The following is a 20,475-nucleotide window of genomic DNA, read 5'->3' as shown; positions in this document are numbered from 1 at the left end:
TCCCAGGGTCCTGGGATAGAGCCCTGCATCTGGGCTCCCTGCTCAGAGGGGAGCCTGCTTCTCCCTCTCCTGTTCCCCCTGCTTGTGCACACTCTCTCTCTTTCTCTCTGCCAAATAAATAAAATAAAATAAAATAAAATAAAATAAAATAAAATAAAATAAAAACAATATAATACAATACAATACAGACTATCTGGGGGTGCCTGGGTGGCTCATTTGGTTAAGTGTGGGACTCTTGATTTGGTTCAGCTCCTAGGATGGAGATCTACTCTGGCCTCCACACCCATCAGGGGGTTCAGCTTGAGGATTTCTGTTTCTCTCTCTGCCTCTAGCCCCTTCTGGCACATGCGTGCTCAAATAAAGAAATAAATCTTTTTAAAATATCTGTAATGCAACATAGCTTATAATGCATACTATATCCTCAGTATTCAGTGTTTATATTGTACTTTTGATGGTACTCTATGTAGACTTGAAGTTCATTTATAAATGTCCTAATCTATGAAATTAAGGGTTTGAGCTTTTATTTTATTTTATTTTTTTTAAAGATTTTATTTATTTATTTGACAGAGATAGAGACAGGCAGCGAAAGAGGGAACACAAGCAGGGGGAGTGAGAGAGGAAGAAGCAGGCTCACAGCAGAGGAACCCGATGTGGGGCTCGATCCCAGAACGCTAGGATCACGCCCTGAGCCGAAGGCAGAGGCTTAACCACTGTGCCACCCAGGTGCCCCAGGGTTTGAGCTTTTAAAATGCTTTTTTTCATTTTCATTTTGGTATCTCTGCCAGGGTGTACTATTCACTTTTTTTTAGCAGAAGAAAAGTTTTATAGCCATTTACATAATTATATGCAGTAGCTCTTCATGATCTACTTCTTTATCAGCATAAAATATTGCTTATTATGTTCAAGTATAAGATTTTACACTATGAAGAAAGAGTCATGATTATGTTTAATAACAGAGAACATTTGAAAATCACTTTTAATTTTAAGGAAGTTGAAAATAATGACTTTAGTCCAAATTAATGTGAGAAATTTGAAGAGAAAGCTGAATTGTTCTACTAGAACCTTCTCTACTGACTTGAGATCATGGCATGCAATTTAGTTTATAGTTTCTAGTCATCTTAAATGGGTTTTGTTGTTTGGGTAGACTGTGAAATGCAAGACAATTAATTTGCAGGTTGCCAACACCATCCTATTCAATATTCCTTTCTGAGACTGGTTGTTACCTGATACCTATGATTTCATTTTTGTTTATTTTGTTATATCCAGTGTTACCGAAAAATAGTAGTGCAACTAGTTTATCATCTTGACTGGTTCTTAGCAATACTTTTTCCTTTCTGTATGCGGGCTGAATTTTTACTCTGTATGTGCTTCACAAATAGCTTCCAATAAAACTTGAAATCTCTATTCAAGTTTAGGAACACCAAAAAAGACGATTGTGGCAAGAACTTAAGCATGGCATTGTCTTCTTATGTTAATACTTCCCACGGCCAGTCTCCAATTCTCAGAGATTACAGATGATAAGTTAATGCAGAGTATTTCAACTTGTAAATAGAATTCCTTTCTCTTGTATCTGCCTTCTCTTTCAGCCCTTTATAATGTCACTGTGTCCCCCTTGCAAAAAAGTTTTATCCAGAGGTATCTCTTCATCTGAGCAATTAATGAAACAGAATTGTGTGTTTACCAATTTGGTCCTATTTATTTTACTTTGCTTTTTGGGGGGATGTGTTTAAAATACAAATATTCACCAAAAATTTAACACAACCAGTTACCATTTTATCCAACACCATAATAATTTTAAAGTCTTAGGAGGAGGAAATGCAGACAGGGGAGGAAATGAGGTGAGATTTCAGGAGTAGTTGAGAGATAGCAAAGACACATTTTACTGTTTATAGTCTGACATTGTCTTCCTCTGTCTCTGTTTTTTTTTAAAGATTTTATTTATTTATTTGAGAGAGAGAGTGCACACAAGCAGTGGGAGTGGCAGAGGAAGAGGGAGAAGCAAGCTCCCTGCTCATCCCAGGGACTCCATCCCAGGATCCTGCGATCATGGCCTGAGCTAAAGGCAGATGCCTAACTGTGACTGAGCCACCCAGGCTCCCCCATTTTTGTTTTAAGATAAATATATTTTTAAAACTTCATGGAAAGTTTCTTTCATTTAACTCAGAATTATGGAAATTTCAGAATGAAACCAGAAAATTTTCCAAATTAAGGATTTCTTTTAACATTCTTGCCAAAAAAGAAACAATTTCTTTTTAAACTATGACATCTTAGGAGTGCCTGGGAGTTGGGTTAAACACCTGGCCCTTGGTTTTGGCTCGGGTTGTGATCTCATGGTTTCATGAGATCGAGCCCCACATCAGGCTCCAATCAGCAGTCTGCTTGACTTTCTCTCCCTCTGTCCCTCCTCCCATGTGCTCAGTCTTTCTCTCTCTGAAATAAATAAATTAATTTAAAAACGATAACATTTTAATTTTATAATAATGTTTAATATAATCTTTATTAAATGGCGTTAAAATGAGGCTAATCACGAGTACTCTATAGCTCTTGATGGGATAGTATTTGTTACAGTCTATTTTAAGATGAGTAAACAACCCATAGCTTTATTGGTATACTATAGTTATTTAGCTATATGATAGCCTTGGAATTTGAGGGCTTTAAAAACTATCTTTAATGCATACTTAACTAATGAAGCAATTCCTTAAACCAAAAGTGGAATGGACCTTCAGCATGGCATATTCTCAAACGGACTGGATTATTTAAATCAGCAAACACAAGGAGTCATGTCTTAGTCATGTCTTTTTCCGAATTTAGTAATCCCCATGAGCTAAAACTGTTTTTGCTCCTCTTTATGCAAATGTCTTGAGTTTATGGCTTCCACAATCTAAACTAATTACAAGTTGTTAGAACTATAAATCTTTTGCATAGATTTATAATCATTGAATCCTGATTTTTAAAAGTGTTCCAAATGAAGACTGCAGCTCATTTTCACATAAAACCTAAGATTGCCTTGGGTAGCCATTTACAGTTTTTTTTTCAGTAGAGAAATTTGGGATTTTCCGAGAGGCTGCCATCTTATCAGAAGGATTTCAGATATCGGATAGTTGGCTTCTGAACAGTCTTGAGAATGATTTAAATATTTTTTCTCTTTTAATAGAAGACTGATCAGCTTTATTGCAATTGATAACAGTTGAGATGCAAATTTCCACTTGGTTTTTGCATTTGAGATAAGAACAGGAAAATAAAACTGAGTAAATCAATTTGATTTAGAATGCTTTTATACTCTAGTCTCTGTAAACCAATTCCAGAATAAAATGAGCATAAACAAACAGAAAATATAACTTGAATTCCTGATTCAGTGGGTTTTTGTTGGGGGAGGAAGTTAGAATGAAATCATTTTGCAAATAGCCATGGATATAATGCAAATTGTCCTTCAGGATGGAAACTATAACATTCACCTTGAGCAGATAGAGTAATTGAAAAAGCTTTAAAATGAGCCAAAGATAAATATACTTTGTATTTCTAGGAGCCAGTACTTGGTAAATTCATTGATATCAAAGAAAATAAATCTTTGGATAAACTGGTAAGTAGCGTGCATATCGACACTGATTTGAAACACCATTATGTTGAGGTGGTAACTTAAAGAACTTGAATCTTGAGTTATTCTCTTCACAGTTGAACTAAATGTTTAGAATAACTTAACATAGAATAAGGATTAAGCAATAGAAATTGTAGTGTTAGCAATGGAGTAAACATAATAAGAGACCATTCCAAAATGATCAATTTCTAAAAGTCTAAAAAATACAGCATCACTAGTAACCTACAAATAAGTATTTTTCCTGTTTATGTACATGATAATACAGATAGCCCAGTAGTGCGTTTTCTTAGGTGTCTATATCCAAGGTAAAACTCTTCTTAGGATTCTAATTTGCAAGACAAAAACCACCTTTAAAGAGCTAGTGGTCACACACAAGGAATGTATAAAGAAAGAATTAAAAGCCTACAAAATAAAACATGGACCAATATATGAAGGAATTATGAGAGAAGCAATAGAGTGAAAGAAATAGTATAAACACAAACGTACTTCCATTTTGAGCCACAGGATGTCGTTGTTCTCCAAGGAGACGATTCTTTAAACGGAAGAAAATTACCGTAATTCACGGATCAGAAAGAATCTCCACGGTTCCGGTGTTTTAAAGACTACACACCCATGTTGTTAAGACCAGTTGGGATCTCAGGAACAAAGACTCAAAAGAGAGATCTAAAAGGATTACACCTTTCCGCTCATGAAATGTTGATTTACTAATCAGAAGCAAAGCAGGATGTTAGCTTCAGGACCAGGTGGCCAGGGAACCAAGCATTTGCTGCTCTCGGTTCTGTTCCTTGCAGTCTGGGAGGCCGAGAGCGGCCAGGTTCACTACTCGGTCCCGGAGGAGGCCAAACACGGCACCTTCGTCGGCCGCATCGCCCAGGATTTGGGGCTGGAGCTGACGGAGCTGGTGCCACGCCTGTTCCGAGTGGCGTCCAAGGGTCACGAGGACCTTCTGGAGGTAAATCTGCAGAATGGCATTTTGTTTGTGAATTCTCGGATCGACCGGGAGGAGCTGTGCGTGCGGAGCGCGGAATGTAGCATCCACCTGGAGGTGATCGTGGACAGGCCGCTGCAGGTTTTCCACGTGGAGGTGGAGGTGAAGGACATTAACGACAATCCGCCTGTGTTCCCAGCAGCACAAAAAAATTTGTTTGTTTCCGAAACTAGGGCTCTTGACTCTCATTTTTCACTAGAGGGCGCCTCTGATGCAGATATCGGGGCCAACGCTCTGCTGACTTACAGACTGAGCCCCAATGAGTATTTCTCTTTGCTCGTACCCACCAACGACGATCAGGTAAAACCGCTCCAACTAGTACTAAAAAAACCTTTAGACAGGGAAGTCGCTTCAGAGCTTCTCTTGGTGCTCCAAGCAACAGATGGGGGCAAACCTGAGCTGACAGGTAGCACGGAGTTACACATCACGGTGCTGGATGTAAATGACAACGCCCCAGTGTTTGACAAAGCAGTTTATCGTGTAAAATTACTGGAGAATTCGAGAAACGGTACACTGGTTATTAGACTTAACGCCTCGGATTTGGATGAAGGCTCAAACAGCCACATTCTTTATTCCTTTGCAGCTGATGTCTCCTCTAATCCAGAAGCCTTTTTCCGCATTGATTCAGCCAGTGGAGAAATAAAAGTAAACGGAAAAATAGATTTTGAAGAAACTAAATTATGGAAACTTCAAATAGAAGCAGTTGACAAAGGAAATCCCCCGATGTTTGGTCACTGCACAGTCTTGATAGAAATCTTGGACATTAATGATGATGCTCCGGAGTTGCTGGTGACATCGCTATCGTTGTCTGTTCCAGAGGATGCTACACTGGGCACTGTCATCGCCTTGATCAGAGTGTCCGACCGTGACTCTGGCGCCAATGGGCAGGTGACCTGCTCACTAATACCCCATGTCCCCTTCAAGCTGGTGTCCACCTTCAAGAATTACTATTCGCTGGTGCTGGAAAGCGCCCTGGACCGCGAGAGCGTGGCAAACTATGTTCTCATAGTGACCGCGCGGGACGGAGGCTCGCCTTCGCTGTCCACCACAGCTAGCATGTCCGTGGAAGTGGCCGACGTGAACGACAACGCGCCGGCATTCGCGCAGCCCGAGTACACGGTGTTCGTGAGGGAGAACAACCCGCCCGGCTGCCACATCTTCACGGTGTCTGCGCGCGACGCCGACGCGCAGGAGAACGCGCTGGTGTCCTACTCGCTGGTGGAGCGGCGCGTGGGCGAGCGTGCGCTGTCGAGCTACGTGTCGGTGCACGCGGAGAGCGGCAAGGTGTACGCGCTGCAGCCGCTGGACCACGAGGAGCTGGAGCTGCTGCAGTTCCAAGTGAGCGCGCGCGACGCGGGCGTGCCTCCGCTGGGCAGCAACGTGACGCTGCAGGTGTTCGTGCTGGACGAGAACGACAACGCGCCCGCGCTGCTGCCGCGGCCTGGGGCGGGCGGCGCGGGCGGCGCGCTGAGCGAGCTGGTGTCGCGGTCGGTGGGCGCGGGCCACGTGGTGGCGAAGGTGCGCGCGGTGGACGCGGACTCTGGCTACAACGCGTGGCTGTCGTATGAGCTGCAGCCGGCGGCGGGTGGCGCGCGCAGCCCGTTCCGCGTGGCGCTGTACACGGGCGAGATCAGCACGACGCGCACCCTGGACGAGGCGGACTCGGCGCGCCAGCGCCTGCTGGTGCTGGTGAAGGACCACGGCGAGCCGGCGCTGACGGCCACGGCCACTGTGCTGCTGTCGCTGGTGGAGAGCGGCCAGGCGCCAAAGGCGTCGTCGCGGGTGTTGGCGGGCGCGGCGGGCGCGGAGGCGGCGCTGGTGGATGTCAACGTGTACCTGATCGTCGCCATCTGCGCCGTGTCCAGCCTGTTGGTGCTGACGCTGCTGCTGTACACGGCGCTGCGGTGCTCGGCGCCGCCCACGGAGGGCGCGTGCGGACCTGGCAAGCCCACGCTCGTGTGCTCCAGCGCGGTGGGGAGCTGGTCGTACTCGCAGCAGAGGCGGCAGAGGGTGTGCTCTGGGGAGGGCCCGCCCAAGACCGACCTCATGGCCTTCAGCCCTTGTGTTCCTCCTGGTTCAAGTTCTGGAGATAGCGGAGAACAACAGGGGATTTTCGGGAATGATGTAAGTACAGTAATTCTGAATGTATTTAATGCCTGTTGATGTCAATCTTATAGTATATTCAGCGACATTAGTGTAAGTTTATTGCTTCATTTATTTATTTTTGTTTTGTTTTCTTGGGCTGGTTTATTTTAAAACACACTGGAAGCCTAGCCATTTTTATTGCTTTCAGTGACGTCTTCATGAACACAGTAGGAACATTATCTAGTTGCTGGAAATAATAGTGGTGGTAATAGCAATAATGAAATAGACGGCTGAAGCTGTCTGTAAATGAAGAAAGCTAAGTCATGCAGGTAAAAATCACTGATGGGAAGTGGAGGATGTAGGCAAAGCTTAAATATTGTAGTTCTCAAATTTGCAGCAAGTTCACTTTTTCTATCCATTTCCTTGTTCTAATTGGTGACCTCCACTCATTGTGTTCATGTATTAAAAATTACCATAATAATGCATAGCTTCATAATTTAGTTATTTTGAGTTTGAAATACCTTCCTACAAGCTGTAAGTTTATTACTAATGGGCATGGGCTGTTGAGGTGGCTTCCTTTTATAAATAATTTTGTTTCTTTATAATCAATGGGATGCTTCTTTGAGATACTGGGTGAAGTTTCAGACTTACCTTTGGGGAGGACTTTACTTTTTTGTCTTTAATCATCTCATGATTTCCTGCTTATTTTCTTCATAGTCTTCAGCTGTTTCAGATAAACTACATTTTTCTTTACTTCCTAGTGTAATTTCAGTTTTGCTAATTGCCCGCTGAATCTATTGCTGCTCTCCTCCAGATTAATTCATTGATTTCCTTTTTTATTTGATTTATTTTATTTATTTGATATTTGAAGATTTGATATTTATTTGATGTTGAAGATTTATTTGATATTTGATCATATTTATGTTTCTTCCATTCATGGTACCCATTGTGAGGCTTTAGGGAAGTATTTTAGGGTAGGGTAGGAAAATTCACACTTCTTTGTGCTTTGAGTTTAAGAGAGTTTTCCATGGGGAAAGGTGGTACTGCTGCCTATGTCCACCAAGCCACTAGGTCTCTGAAATGACATTGATTTAAATAGCTTATGCATAATAACCATGGAATATCTATAAAGTCACTTCCAGTTTAACAGTGGTGTTGTTGATCACATTTCACAATTTGATATTGTATACTTTGGATACATTTGATGCAAACTCATGTGAATTGTTTTCTTTAAAGAGATCACAGAGAACTTGTATTTAGAGCTATAAGCATCTAAATCAATTGATGTGAAAGTTTATTTTGTTTTTTTTTCTCCAGTGTACAAGTTAGAAACCGTTTACCTGTATTGTGTGGAGAAATAAATTATATATGATATATTTACATGTGTAGGAGAACCATGTTATGGACAGGGTAAAGTTAATAGAAATGCTGAGGAGGCATTAATCGCCGTTTTCTACCCACAAAAAAAGGATGCTTTCCATGAAGATGAATATTAGGAAATTTTCTGAAAAAGAAAAACCATGCCCTAGTTTATCATACTGAAATCCTCTTCACCCATAGCTACAAAGTAGAACAAGAACAACCAATCAATCAATCACTAACTATAAATAAACCACTACTATTTGAAGTCTTTCTGTTTATTAGAACATTGTGTGGGGGCGCCTGGGTGGCACAGCGGTTAAGCGTCTGCCTTCGGCTCAGGGCGTGATCCCGGGCGTTATGGGATCGAGCCCCACATCAGGCTCCTCCGCTGTGAGCCTGCTTCTTCCTCTCCCACTCCCCCTGCTTGTGTTCCCTCTCTCGCTGGCTGTCTCTATCTCTGTCGAATAAATAAAATCTTAAAAAAAAAAAGAAAAAAAACTAAAAAAAAAGAACATTGTGTGAAGGACTTAAAATACATAATTTAATTTAATCCTCATAACAATTTATAAAATGCACACGACTATCCAAATTTGAAAGATGAACTAAGAGATGGTAAGATACTTTTCTAGCTTGTCTACTGCCATCCAGCTAGTACATGGTAAAAATGATATTCAAATGTATATCTTTTAGATTCTAGAGCCATTCTTTTATTCACTGTAGAGTTTTCTACAGTAAGTTTTTTTCTCTGATCAGACATAGTTATGGCTAGGAAAATCAAGCAGAAAGTATATACAGGTGAACCCTTCTTTCTGTTTTGCTTAAGAAAAAAACCTTCATGATTATCCTCAGAGTTAATTTTGTACAATGCCATAACTGAGATGAGAATTGAGATTTTTTTTGTTAAGTGATTATTTTCTCAGAAGAGTTCATGAACATCATTATCATTTGTTGCAATGCCACATTGAGATAACTTTGGATCATTCAATGTAATGTAGGTAATGTAGGTAATGAAGAGTTGCCATTGTAGGGACTAGGTATCCATTGTTTGGAAGTAATATAAATAAGAAGAATCATTTAATATATGGGAAAACCCAGAAGACTGATCTGCAACATTCTAGCAGAACACCAAAGCCAAATGACAATATGAAAATGACCCTGTCCTTTTTATGTTGTGAATAAGGATAATGTTTTGGACAAATGTAAGTGGTAATATGATTATTTCCAGGATCCTGGTTATTAACAAAGAATTCAGTAAGTGTTTCCAAAACTGCATACTTCAATAAGAGCTTAAAAGGTGTAATATTTCCCATGGAAACTTTTTTTTTTGTAAAGATTTTATTTGTCGAAGAGAGAGGGGGAGAGAGCACGCACAAGCAGGGGGAGCAGCAGGCAGAGGGAGAAGCAGGCTCTCTGCTGAGCAAGGAGCCCCATGTGGGACTGGATCCCAGGACCCTGGGATCATGACCTGAGCTGAAGGCAGATGCTTAACCAACTGAGCCACCCAGATATCCCTCTCATGAAAATCTTTGAACGTGTGTGGGTATTTCAGAATCAGTCTTCTTCAGTCTTAATGTTGTCTGTGAGATTTGTGCTGACTGAACAAATGATCTGTGATGAAATAACTGTGTATACTTCAATAAGCCATGATAACAAAGAGTGAACATCAATGAGTATATCCTATAATTTTGTTAATACAATGTTGGATAGTATTTCTAATCTATTGATCTTGAAGAACCTCCTGGGTTTCCAAGAATGGTTTCAAGATTTGTTTCTCTGTTTTATGTTTTCAATAATAATATTACTAGACCTGTTACGTGGTATTTAGTGGGTGACTAGGACTAATAGAACATTAAACCATGCACTTTAGTATATGACTAGCAGGACATACAGTAGAAACTTAAGACTAACCAGATTGGGATGCCTGGGTGCCTGAGTCGGTTGAGCACCTGACTCTTGATTTCATCTGAGGTCATGATCCCACAGTCATGGGATCCAGCCCCTCATGGGGCCTCTCATGGAGCCCCTTGTGAAGCCCCATCTTGGGCTTCATGCCCAGCGGGGAGTCTGCTTGAGTTTCTCTGCCTCTGCCCCTCCCCCTGCTTGCGCGAGAACTCACTCTCTAAAATAAATAAATAAATCTTAAAGAAAGACTAACCAGATTGGTTTAGTAAAGGTCAGGCACAAAGTTCTTCAGTTTTTCAATCAGTTTTACAAAATCAATGTTAATAACAATATTGATGTGAACTTCTTGGCATTAGCTTATTGCCAGATCTCAAGCTTATGCCCAAAGATGAGTTCAAAGATAGCATAATCTCTTTTATATGGATTAGTTGAGATGGTGATATCTGAAGTAACACAGCTAAAATGCAAATGATGCGTCATTGGTTTATACAATGTATCAAATTCTTTTATGACTTGGTGTTCATCCAGTGTCCTTTCATATACTCAAAAAATACCATATTACTGGGAAAGTAATTGCTAAATTAACATCTGGTTTTAATTCAGACATGTAATATTATCTACCTTGGGTAGACTTTCTGATGTTCATCTCTCTATCTACCTTTGAGGATTCCATATTGTGCATACCGTCTCAATCCCCAATGTCCATAATGAAGTGGTGGTAGATCTCTTGCTTCCTTTTTTCTCTAAAATAAATCTAATAGGCTTCAGAAGGTATGTTAAGTCTACTGTTAATGTAGTCTAATGTTATATTTTGATTAGAGGCCCTTATAACTGATTGTTTCACAGATTCATAACATAATTCAGTGTTATAAAGAGTGACAAGTCTGCTTGCTTTATTAGTTTTTTTAAGAAAATAATTTTGCATTTACTAAGAGTTCTAGCAAGATGATAAATAGGGAAAAGAGTAAATTTGAAAAAAAAAATGGAACAAGATCTGAAATTAGCAATAGTGTGTGTATTCAAGATAAAAATACTAACACACAAATAAATATACTAGTAATTTTTTCATGTGCCATTTCAATATTTTTTAATTGGAGATGAATCATCAAAAGCATACAGCAAAATACTCAAGCTAGAGTCATATTTATTTATAAATTGATATTTATAAATTTATAAATATTTATAAATCACTTTCTACTTTAAACTTCCATTGGATCCTCTTTTGACATCCTTAAAACCAAGGCTATATGAAAAGACAAAGTCACATAACCAAATTATATCTTCAGGCAGTGATAGCTCGTATCAACAATTCCCATTTTCTACTTGGTATTTTATGAAATTGAATTTACACAAACATTAAAGTCACTTGCCATTTAGTTGAATTGTTTGATTATTTTATATATATATATAGAGAGAGAGAGAGAGAGAGAGAGAGAGATTGAGGGAGAGAGAGAAGTTCACATTTAGAAGAGGTATAATTAGAAATCCTTTCCCTTTTTCTGGATGAACTTATGATCCCAAATCCAGAATTCTTTCAACAGGAAACAGGTCATTCACCCATTTATTGAGCGCCCACTGTGTGCTGGGAACTCTGCTATGCGCTAGCCGTCCTCATGTCACACCTACAATGCTACAACAGCTCCCTGCTGATCTCCTGGCTTCTGGTCTTCTCCCCTTCAATCCACTTGCATACATGGCCAGTCTCAGCTCTCTTAAGCCTTCCCTTACTCTTTTGGTGCAGCACATCCAATGGCTCCTCAGTGCCCCCAAGGTCAAGTCCAGTTCTTTGATGTGATGGTTAAGCCTTCCATGCTCAGGCTGTGCCCTCTCTAATGGAATTTCCTATCAACTGTTTTGTCTCTTCCTTTGGTCCTCTCCTGTGCCTAGTCCTCAGAGGTGCTTAATAAGCATTTGTGAAGTGAATGAAAAAAAAAAGTCATCTATTTTCATGAATATATCTTGACAGATATACAAAAACCAATGTTGGTGTCTTGGAAATACCAACATGGCACATATATTTTCATGGTGACTTTTATTTTTATTTTTATTTTTATTTTGTTTAAAGATTTTATTTATTTGACAGAGACAGAGACAGCCAGTGAGAGAGGGAACACAAGCAGGGGGAGTGGGAGAGGAAGAAGCAGGCTCATAGCGGAGGAGCCTGATGTGGGGCTCGATCCCATAACACCAGGATCACGCCCTGAGCTGAAGGCAGATGCTTAACCGCTGTGCCACCCAGGCGCCCCTTTGGTGACTTTTATTTATTTCATTGAATTATAATAAAATTTATTTTATAATTGAAAGACACCTTCTTCCATATCATTGACACCATCAATAAAGTGTCATTTTGATACCTCATATTATACTGTTAGCAATGTGACTTCCCTGATAAATCATGCGTGTCAAATATAAATTTCCTCTACATCCATAGACTTTTCCATTGTGAAGTCTGTTTTAAACACTAAATTTGAAAACATGTTTTTGTTTTTCAACAGATAAAAGATTGCTTGTAACAAAAATGCAATTAAAAGTAAATAAAAAAGAATTGGAACTAAAGAAAGTAGATATGAATAGAAGGCAAATGCACAGAGAGAAGAACACAACATACAGAACTTAAAGACTAAAAAGTTGTTACTAAAATCTCAAATTTGTCTTTGGGTTTCCTAGCAGCCAAAGTAACAAAATAGACTAGAAATAAAGCAATTCAAATTTGATAACATTTTAATATGAGAAGCAATATCTTTAGGAAATGTTTAACCCTAGTTTTTCATAAGGCTACCTGTAAACTAAACTCTCTGTGTATTATGTAGGAGAGTAAAAGAAGAATTGTTTAATTCTAAATCAAATATAGGAACAAAAATTTCAATGTTTAGAATAAAATGTCATTTTCCACACAGGATCACTTTCAATATGACTTATACTACGAATGTCCCCTCAATAAGTACTTTGGAAATATTATTTCGAGGATAAAATAAAATGAAACATGTGAAGTTAATTATATTTTTCTCTTTAAGTAAAATTCTGTAGCATACACAGCAGTGTACAGTACTCACTATTCAGGCGCAAGGTGTCGCTCTTTACTTGGTGGAAGTAGTCGTTTCCAGGGTTGGTCTGAACAGCCAGGAACGCCCCATACAAAAAAACGACTCCATCGTGCCGAACACTACTGTTAAAGGATTCTTTGAAACTTCTCAAAAATTCAGCAATATTTATCACCCCAAACTGAAGTCTCCGGTACTGTAAGCGTAAAGAACCTTATTTTGGAAGTCAATGTCGTATGCGATGTTCCGCTGTCAAAGAAGGGGATTGGGCACTCGGCGTCTGCTGCTGTCGCTTCTGCTCCTCACAGTCTGGGAGGCCGGGAGCGGCCAGGTCCACTACTCGGTCCCGGAGGAGGCCAAACACGGCACCTTCGTAGGTCGCATCGCCCAGGACTTGGGGCTGGAGCTGACCGAGCTGGTGCCGCGCCTGTTCCGAGTGGCGTCCAAAGGCCACGGGGACCTTCTGGAGGTAAATCTGCAGAATGGCATTTTGTTTGTGAATTCTCGAATCGACCGGGAGGAGCTGTGCGGGCGGAGTCTGGAGTGCAGCATCCACCTGGAGGTGATCGTGGACAGGCCGCTGCAGGTTTTCCACGTGGAGGTGGAGGTGAAGGACATTAACGACAATCCACCGGTGTTCTCTCTCAGAGAACAAAAGCTGCTGATTTCTGAATCTAAGCAACCTGACTCTCATTTTCCTCTAGAGGGAGCTTCTGATGCGGATATAGGAGAGAATGCTCTATTGACCTACAGACTAAGTCAAAATGAGTATTTTTCTTTAGAATCACCAACACATAGTAAGCAGACTAAAAGACTGTCGCTTACATTAAAGAAATATCTGGATCGAGAGAAAACTCCAGAAATTAATTTGCTACTGACAGCCGCAGACGGGGGAAAACCAGAGCTCACTAGCACCGTTCAGCTTTTTGTCCAAGTCTTGGATATTAACGACAATGATCCGGAATTTGAGCAATCAGAATATAAGGTGAGATTGATGGAAAACGTAGCCAAAGAAACTTTTGTGATAAAGCTAAATGCCACAGATCGAGATGAAGGAGTCAATGGGGAGGTAACCTACTCCTTGATGTCAGTTAAGCCCAATGGAAAACTCTTATTTACACTAGATGAAAATAACGGAGAAGTGAGGGTCAATGGATCTTTAGATTATGAAGAAAACAAGTTTTATGAAATTGAAGTACAGGCCATAGATAAAGGGAATCCCCCAATGGCAGGTCACTGTACAGTCTGGGTAGAAATATTGGACGCCAATGATAATGCCCCTGAAGTCACTGTGACTTCCCTGTCTCTCCCAGTACGAGAGGACACTCAGCCTAGCACTGTCATTGCGCTGATCAGTGTATCTGACCGTGACTCCGGTGCCAATGGACAGGTGATCTGTTCTCTAACGCCCAACGTCCCCTTCAAGCTGGTGTCCACCTTCAAGAATTACTATTCGCTGGTGCTGGAAAGCGCCCTGGACCGCGAGAGTGTGGCGAACTATGTTCTAGTAGTGACCGCGCGGGACGGAGGCTCGCCTTCGCTGTCCACCACAGCTAGCATGTCCGTGGAAGTGGCCGACGTGAACGACAACGCACCGGCATTCGCGCAGCCCGAGTACACGGTGTTCGTGAAGGAGAACAACCCGCCCGGCTGCCACATCTTCACGGTGTCTGCGCGCGACGCCGACGCGCAGGAGAACGCGCTGGTGTCCTACTCGCTGGTGGAGCGGCGCGTGGGCGAGCGTGCGCTGTCGAGCTACGTGTCGGTGCACGCGGAGAGCGGCAAGGTGTACGCGCTGCAGCCGCTGGACCACGAGGAGCTGGAGCTGCTGCAGTTCCAAGTGAGCGCGCGCGATGCGGGCGTGCCTCCGCTGGGCAGCAACGTGACGCTGCAGGTGTTCGTGCTGGACGAGAACGACAACGCGCCCGCGCTGCTGCCGCGGCCTGGGGCGGGCGGCGCGGGCGGCGCGCCAACTGAGCCACCCAGATATCCTCGCGAAAATCTTTGAACGTGTGTGGGTATTTCAAGAATCAGTCTTCCTTCAGTCTTAATGTTTGTCTGTGAGATTTGTTTTTGACTGAACAAATGATCATGATGAAATAACTGTGTATACTTCAATAAGCCATGATAACAAAGAGTGAACATCAATGAGTATATCCTATAATTTTGTTAATACAATGTTTAGATGAAACAATCTATTGATCTTGAAGAACCTCTGGGTTTCCAAGAATGGTTTTCAAGATTTGTTTCTCTGTTTTTATGTTTTCAATAATAATATTACTAGACCTGTTACGTGGTATTTAGTGGGTGACTAGGACTAATAGAACATTAAACCATGCACTTTTAGTATATATGACTATGGACATACAGTAGAAACTTAAGACTAGCAGTTGGATGCCTGGGTGCCTAGTCGGTTTAGTACCTGACTCTTGATTTCATCTGAGGTCATGATCCCACAGTCATGGGATCAGCCCTCATGGGGCCTCTCATGGAGCCCCTTGTGAAGCCCCATCTTGGGCTTCATGTTAGCCCGGGGAGTCTGCTTGAGTTTCTCTGCCTCTGCCCCTCCCCCTGCTTGCGCGAACTCACTCTCTAAAATAAATAAATAAATCTTAAAGAAGGAGCTAACCAGATTGGTTTAGTAAAGGTCAGGCACAAGGTTCTTCAGTTTTCAATCCAGTTTTTACAAAATCAATGTTAATAACAATATTGATGTGAACTTCTTGGCATTAGCTTATTGCCAGATCTCAAAGCATACCCAAAGGTATGAGGTTCTAAAGATAGCATAATCTCTTTTATATGGATTAGTTGAGATGGTGATATCTGAAGTAACACAACTAAAATGCAAATGATGCGTCATTGAGTTTCTCTACAATGTATCAAATTCTTTTATGACTTGGTGTTCATCCAGTGTCCTTTCATATACTAAAATATACCATATTACTAGGAAAGTAATTTGCTAAATTAACATCTGGTTTTAATTCAGACATGTAATATTATCTACCTTGGGTAGACTTTCTGATGTTCATCTCTCTATCTACCTTTGGATTCCATATTGTGCATGCCGTCTCAATCCCCAATGTCCATAATGAAGTGGTGGTAAGATCTTTGCTGCTTTTCTCTAAAATAAATCTAATAGGCTTCAGAATTTATGTTAAATCTACATTAATGTAGTCTAATGTTATATTTTGATTGAGGCACTTATAACTGATTGTTTCACAGATTCATAACATAATTCAGTGTTATAAAGAGTGACAAGTCTCTGCTTGCTTTATTAGTTTTTTAAGAAAATAATTTTGCATTTTACTAAGGAGTTCTAGCAAGCATGATAAATAGGGGAAAAGAGTAAATTTGAAAAAAAAAAATGGAACAAGATCTGGAAATTAGCAATAGTGTGTATTCAAGATAAAAAACTTAACACACAAATAAATATACTAGTAATTTTCATGTGCCATTTCTCAATATTTTTTTAGTGGAGATGAATCATCAAAAGCTATACAAAAAATACCTCAGCCAGAGTCACATTATTTATAATTGCATATTTATAAATTTATAAATATTTATAAATCACTTTCTCTTCAAACTTCCATTGATCCTCTTTGACAGTCCTTAAAAACCAAGGCTATATGAAAAGACAAAGTCACATACAAATTATATCTTCAGGCAGTGATAGCTCATATAACAATTCCCATTTTCTACTTGGTATTTTATGAAATTGAATTTACACAAACATAAAGTCACTTTGCCATTTAGTGAATTGTTTGATTATTTTATATATATAAGAGAGAGAGAGAGAGAGAGAGAGAGAATTGAGGAGAGAGAGAAGTTCACATTTAGAAGAGGTATAATTAGAAATCTTCCCTTTTTCTGGATGAACTTATGATCCCTGATCCAGAATTCTTTCAACAGGAAACAGGTCATTCACTCCATTTATGTGAGCGCCCACTGTGGCTGGGAACTCTGCTATGCATAGCCGTCCTCATGTCACACCTAAATGCTGTAACAACAGCTCCTGCTATGATCTCCTGGCTTCTGGTCTCTCTCCCCTTCAATCCACTTGCATACATGGCCAGTCTCAGCTCTCTTAAGCCTTCCCTTACTCTTTTGGTGCAGCACATCCAATGGCTCCCTCAAATGCCCCCAAGGTCGCAAGTCCAGTTCTTTGATGTGATGGTTAAGTTCCTTCCACATGCTCAGGCTGTGCCCTCTAATGGAATTTCCTATCAACTGTTTGTTCTTCCTTTGGTCCTCTCCCTGTGCCTAGTCCTCAGAGGGCGTAATCAGCATTTGTGAAGTGAATGAAAAAAAAAGTCATCCATTTTATGAATATATCTTGACAGATATACAAAAACCAATGTTATGGTGTGTCTTGGAAATACCAACATGGCACATATATTTTCATGGTGACTTTTTATTTTTATTTTTATTTTTATTTTGTTTAAAAGATTTTATTTATTTGACAGAGACAGGGGCAGACCAGAGAGGGGGAACACAAGCAGGGGGAGTGGGAGAGGAAGAAGCAGGCTCATAGCGGAGGAGTCCTGATGTGGGGCTCGATCCTAACACCAGGATCACGCCTGAGCTGAAGGCAGATGCTTAACCGCTAGTACGCCAGGCGCCCCTTTTGGTGACTTTTATTTATTTCATTGAATTATAATAAAATTTATTTTATAATTGAAAAGACACCTTCTTCTCTTATATCATTGACATCCATCAATAAAGTGTCATTTTGATACCTCATATTATACTGTTAGCAATGTGACTTCCTGATAAATCATAGTGACAACATAAATTTCTCACATCCATAGACTTTCCATTGTGAAGTCTGTTTTAAACACTAAATTTGAAAACATGTTTTTTGTTTTCAACAGATAAAAAGATTGCTTGTAACAAAAATGCAATATTAAAAGTAAATAAAAAAAGAATTGGAACTAAGTAAGAGAGAGAGAATATGAATAGAAGGCAAATGCACAGAGAGAAGAACACAACATACAGAACTTAAAGACTAAAAAGTTGTTACTAAAATCTCAAATTTTGTCTTTGGGTTTCCTAGCAGCCAAAGTAACAAAAATAGACTAGAAATAAAGCAATTCAAATTTGATAACATTTTAATATAGGCTTAATATCTTTAGAAATGTTTAACCTAGTTTTTCACTAAGGCTACCTGTAAACTAAACTCCTGTATGTGTATGTAGGAGAGTAAAAGAAGAATTGTTTAATTCTAAATCAAATATAGGAACAAAAATTTCAATGTTAGAAAAATGTCAGGTTTCTTCACAGCATCACTTTCAATATGACTTATACTACGAATGTCCCCTCAATAAGATACTTTGGAAATATTATTTCGAGGATAAAAATAAAATGAAACATGTAGAAGTTATTATATTTTTCTCTTAAATAAAATTCTGTAGCATACACAGCAGTGCGAGCTCACTATTCACTCAAGAGTGTCTAGCTTCTTTACTTGTGAAGTAGTCGTTTCCCAGGGTTGGTCTGAACAGCCAGGAACGCCCTCATACAAAAACGAACTCATCGTGCCGAACACTACTGTTAAAGGATTCTTGAAACTTCTCAAAAATTCAGCAATATTTATCACCCCAAACTGAAGTCTCCGTATTGCTGTAAGCGTAAAGAACCTTATTTTGGAAGTCAATGTCGATGCGATGTTCCGCTGTCAAAGAAAGGATTGGGCACTCGGCGTCTGCCATGCTGTCGCTTCTGCTCCTCACAGTCTGGGAGGCCGGGAGCGGCCAGGTCCACTACCGGTCCCGGAGGAGGAAACACGGCACCTTTAGTGGTCCGTCATCGAGGACTTGGGGCTGGAGCTGACGCGAGCTGGTGCCGGCACTCCTGTTCCGAGTGGCGTCCAGCAAGGCCCGGGGACCTTCTGGAGGTAAATCTGCAGAATGGCATTTTGTTTGTGAATTCTCGAATCGACCGGAGGAGCTGTGCGGGCGGAGTCTGAGTGCAGCATCCACCTGAGGTGATCGTGGACAGGCGCTGCAGGTTTTCCACGTGGAGGTGGAGAATGAAGGACATTAACGACAATCCACCGGTGTTCTCTCTCAGAGAACAAAAGCACTGATTTCTGAATCTGCCAGCAACTGACTCTCATTTTCCTCTGAGGGAGCTTCTGATGCGGATATAGAGAGAATGCTCTATTGACCTACAGACTAAGTCAAATGAGTATTTTTCTTTAGAATCCTCAACACATAGTAAGCAGACTAAAAGACTGTCGCTTACATTGAAATATCTGGATCGAGGAAAACTCCAGAAATTAATTGCTACTGACAGCCGCTGACGGAAAACCAGAGCTCGACTTTACCCGTTCAGCTTTTTAGTCCAAGTCTTGAATGTGCGACAATGATCCGGAATTTGAGCAATCAGAATATAAGGTGGAATTGATGGAAAAGCGTAGCCAAAAACTTTTGTGATAAAGCTAAATACAGATCGAGATGAAGGGAGTCAATGGGGAGGTAACCTACTCCTTGATGTCAGTTAAGCCCAATGGAAAACTCTTATTTCTACACTAGATGAAAATAACGGAGAAGTGAGGTCAATGGATCTTTAGATTATGAAGAAAACAAGTTTTATGAAATTGGAAGTACAGGCCATAGATAAAGGGAATCCCCCAATGGCAGGTCACTGTACAGTCTGGGTAGAAATATTGGACGCCAATGATAATGCCCTGAGTCACTGTGACTTCCCTGTCTCTCCAGTCGAGAGGACACCAGCCTAGCACTGTCATTGCGCTGATCAGTGTAATTCTGACCGTGACTCCGGTGCCAATGGACAGGTGATCTGTTCTCTGCGCCCAAGTCCCCTTCAAGCTGGTGTCCACCTTCAAGAATTTACTATTCGCTGGTGCTGGAAAGCGCCCGGACCGGAGTGTGGCGAACTATGTTCTAGTAGTGACCGCAGCGGACGGAGGCTCGCCTTCGCTTCCCACCACAGCTAGCATGTCCGTGGAAGTGGCCGACGTGAATGACAACGCTTCCGGCATTGCGCAGCCCGAGTACACGGTGTTCGTGGAAGGAGAACAACCCGCCCGGCTGCCACATCTTCACGGGTGTCTGCGCGCGGCCTCGGCCCAGCGCAGAGAGAGCTGCTGGTGTCCTACTCGCTGGTGGAGCGGCGCGTGGGCGGCGCGTGCGCTGTCGAAGCTACGTGTCGGTGCACGCGGGAGCGGCACAGGTTGCCAGCGCTGCACGCGCTGGACCACGAGGAGCTGGAGCTGCTGCAGTTCCAAGTGAGCGCGCGTGCGGGCGTGCCCGTCATGGGCAGCAACGTGACGCTGCAGGTGTTCGTGCTGACGAGAACGACAACGCCCCGCGCTGCTGCCGCGGCCTGGGGGCGGGCGGCGGCGGGCGTAGCGAGCTGGTGTGTCGCGGTCGGTGGGCGCGGGCCACGTGGTGGCGAAGGTGCGCGCGGCGGTGGACGCGGACTCTGGCTACAACGCGTGGCTGTCGTATGAGCTGCAGCCGGCGGCGGGTGGCGCGCGC

The 20,475-nt window shown here is 41.6% G+C and overlaps 2 protein-coding genes and 1 pseudogene across 2 annotated transcripts; all 3 read left to right on the top strand.

Annotated features, from left to right (window-relative positions):
• The first annotated feature begins 4,291 nt into the window (after positions 1-4,291).
• LOC103663741 (protocadherin alpha-10-like) lies at positions 4,292-6,835 on the top strand. The gene has a single exon (XM_008691498.2). The coding sequence runs from the start codon at positions 4,320-4,322 to the stop codon at positions 6,744-6,746; it is 2,427 nt and encodes an 808-aa protein (XP_008689720.2). The 5' UTR covers positions 4,292-4,319; the 3' UTR covers positions 6,747-6,835.
• Positions 6,836-13,209: 6,374 nt separating this feature from the next.
• LOC121100792 (protocadherin alpha-11-like) lies at positions 13,210-14,981 on the top strand. The gene is given in 2 exon segments (XM_040622699.1): positions 13,210-13,288; positions 13,291-14,981. Coding segments are annotated over 2 exon segments (1,770 nt in total).
• A 3,698-nt stretch (positions 14,982-18,679) lies between these two features.
• Positions 18,680-20,475, top strand: part of LOC103663929 — a 2,478-nt pseudogene continuing 682 nt past the window's right edge.

This window comes from Ursus maritimus, unplaced genomic scaffold (assembly GCF_017311325.1).
Source record: "Ursus maritimus isolate PB19 unplaced genomic scaffold, ASM1731132v1 scaffold_5, whole genome shotgun sequence".
In the NCBI taxonomy this organism is placed as follows: domain Eukaryota; kingdom Metazoa; phylum Chordata; class Mammalia; order Carnivora; family Ursidae; genus Ursus; species Ursus maritimus.
Note: the sequence above shows the minus strand (reverse complement) of the source record. Positions and strands in the feature narration are given on the sequence as shown.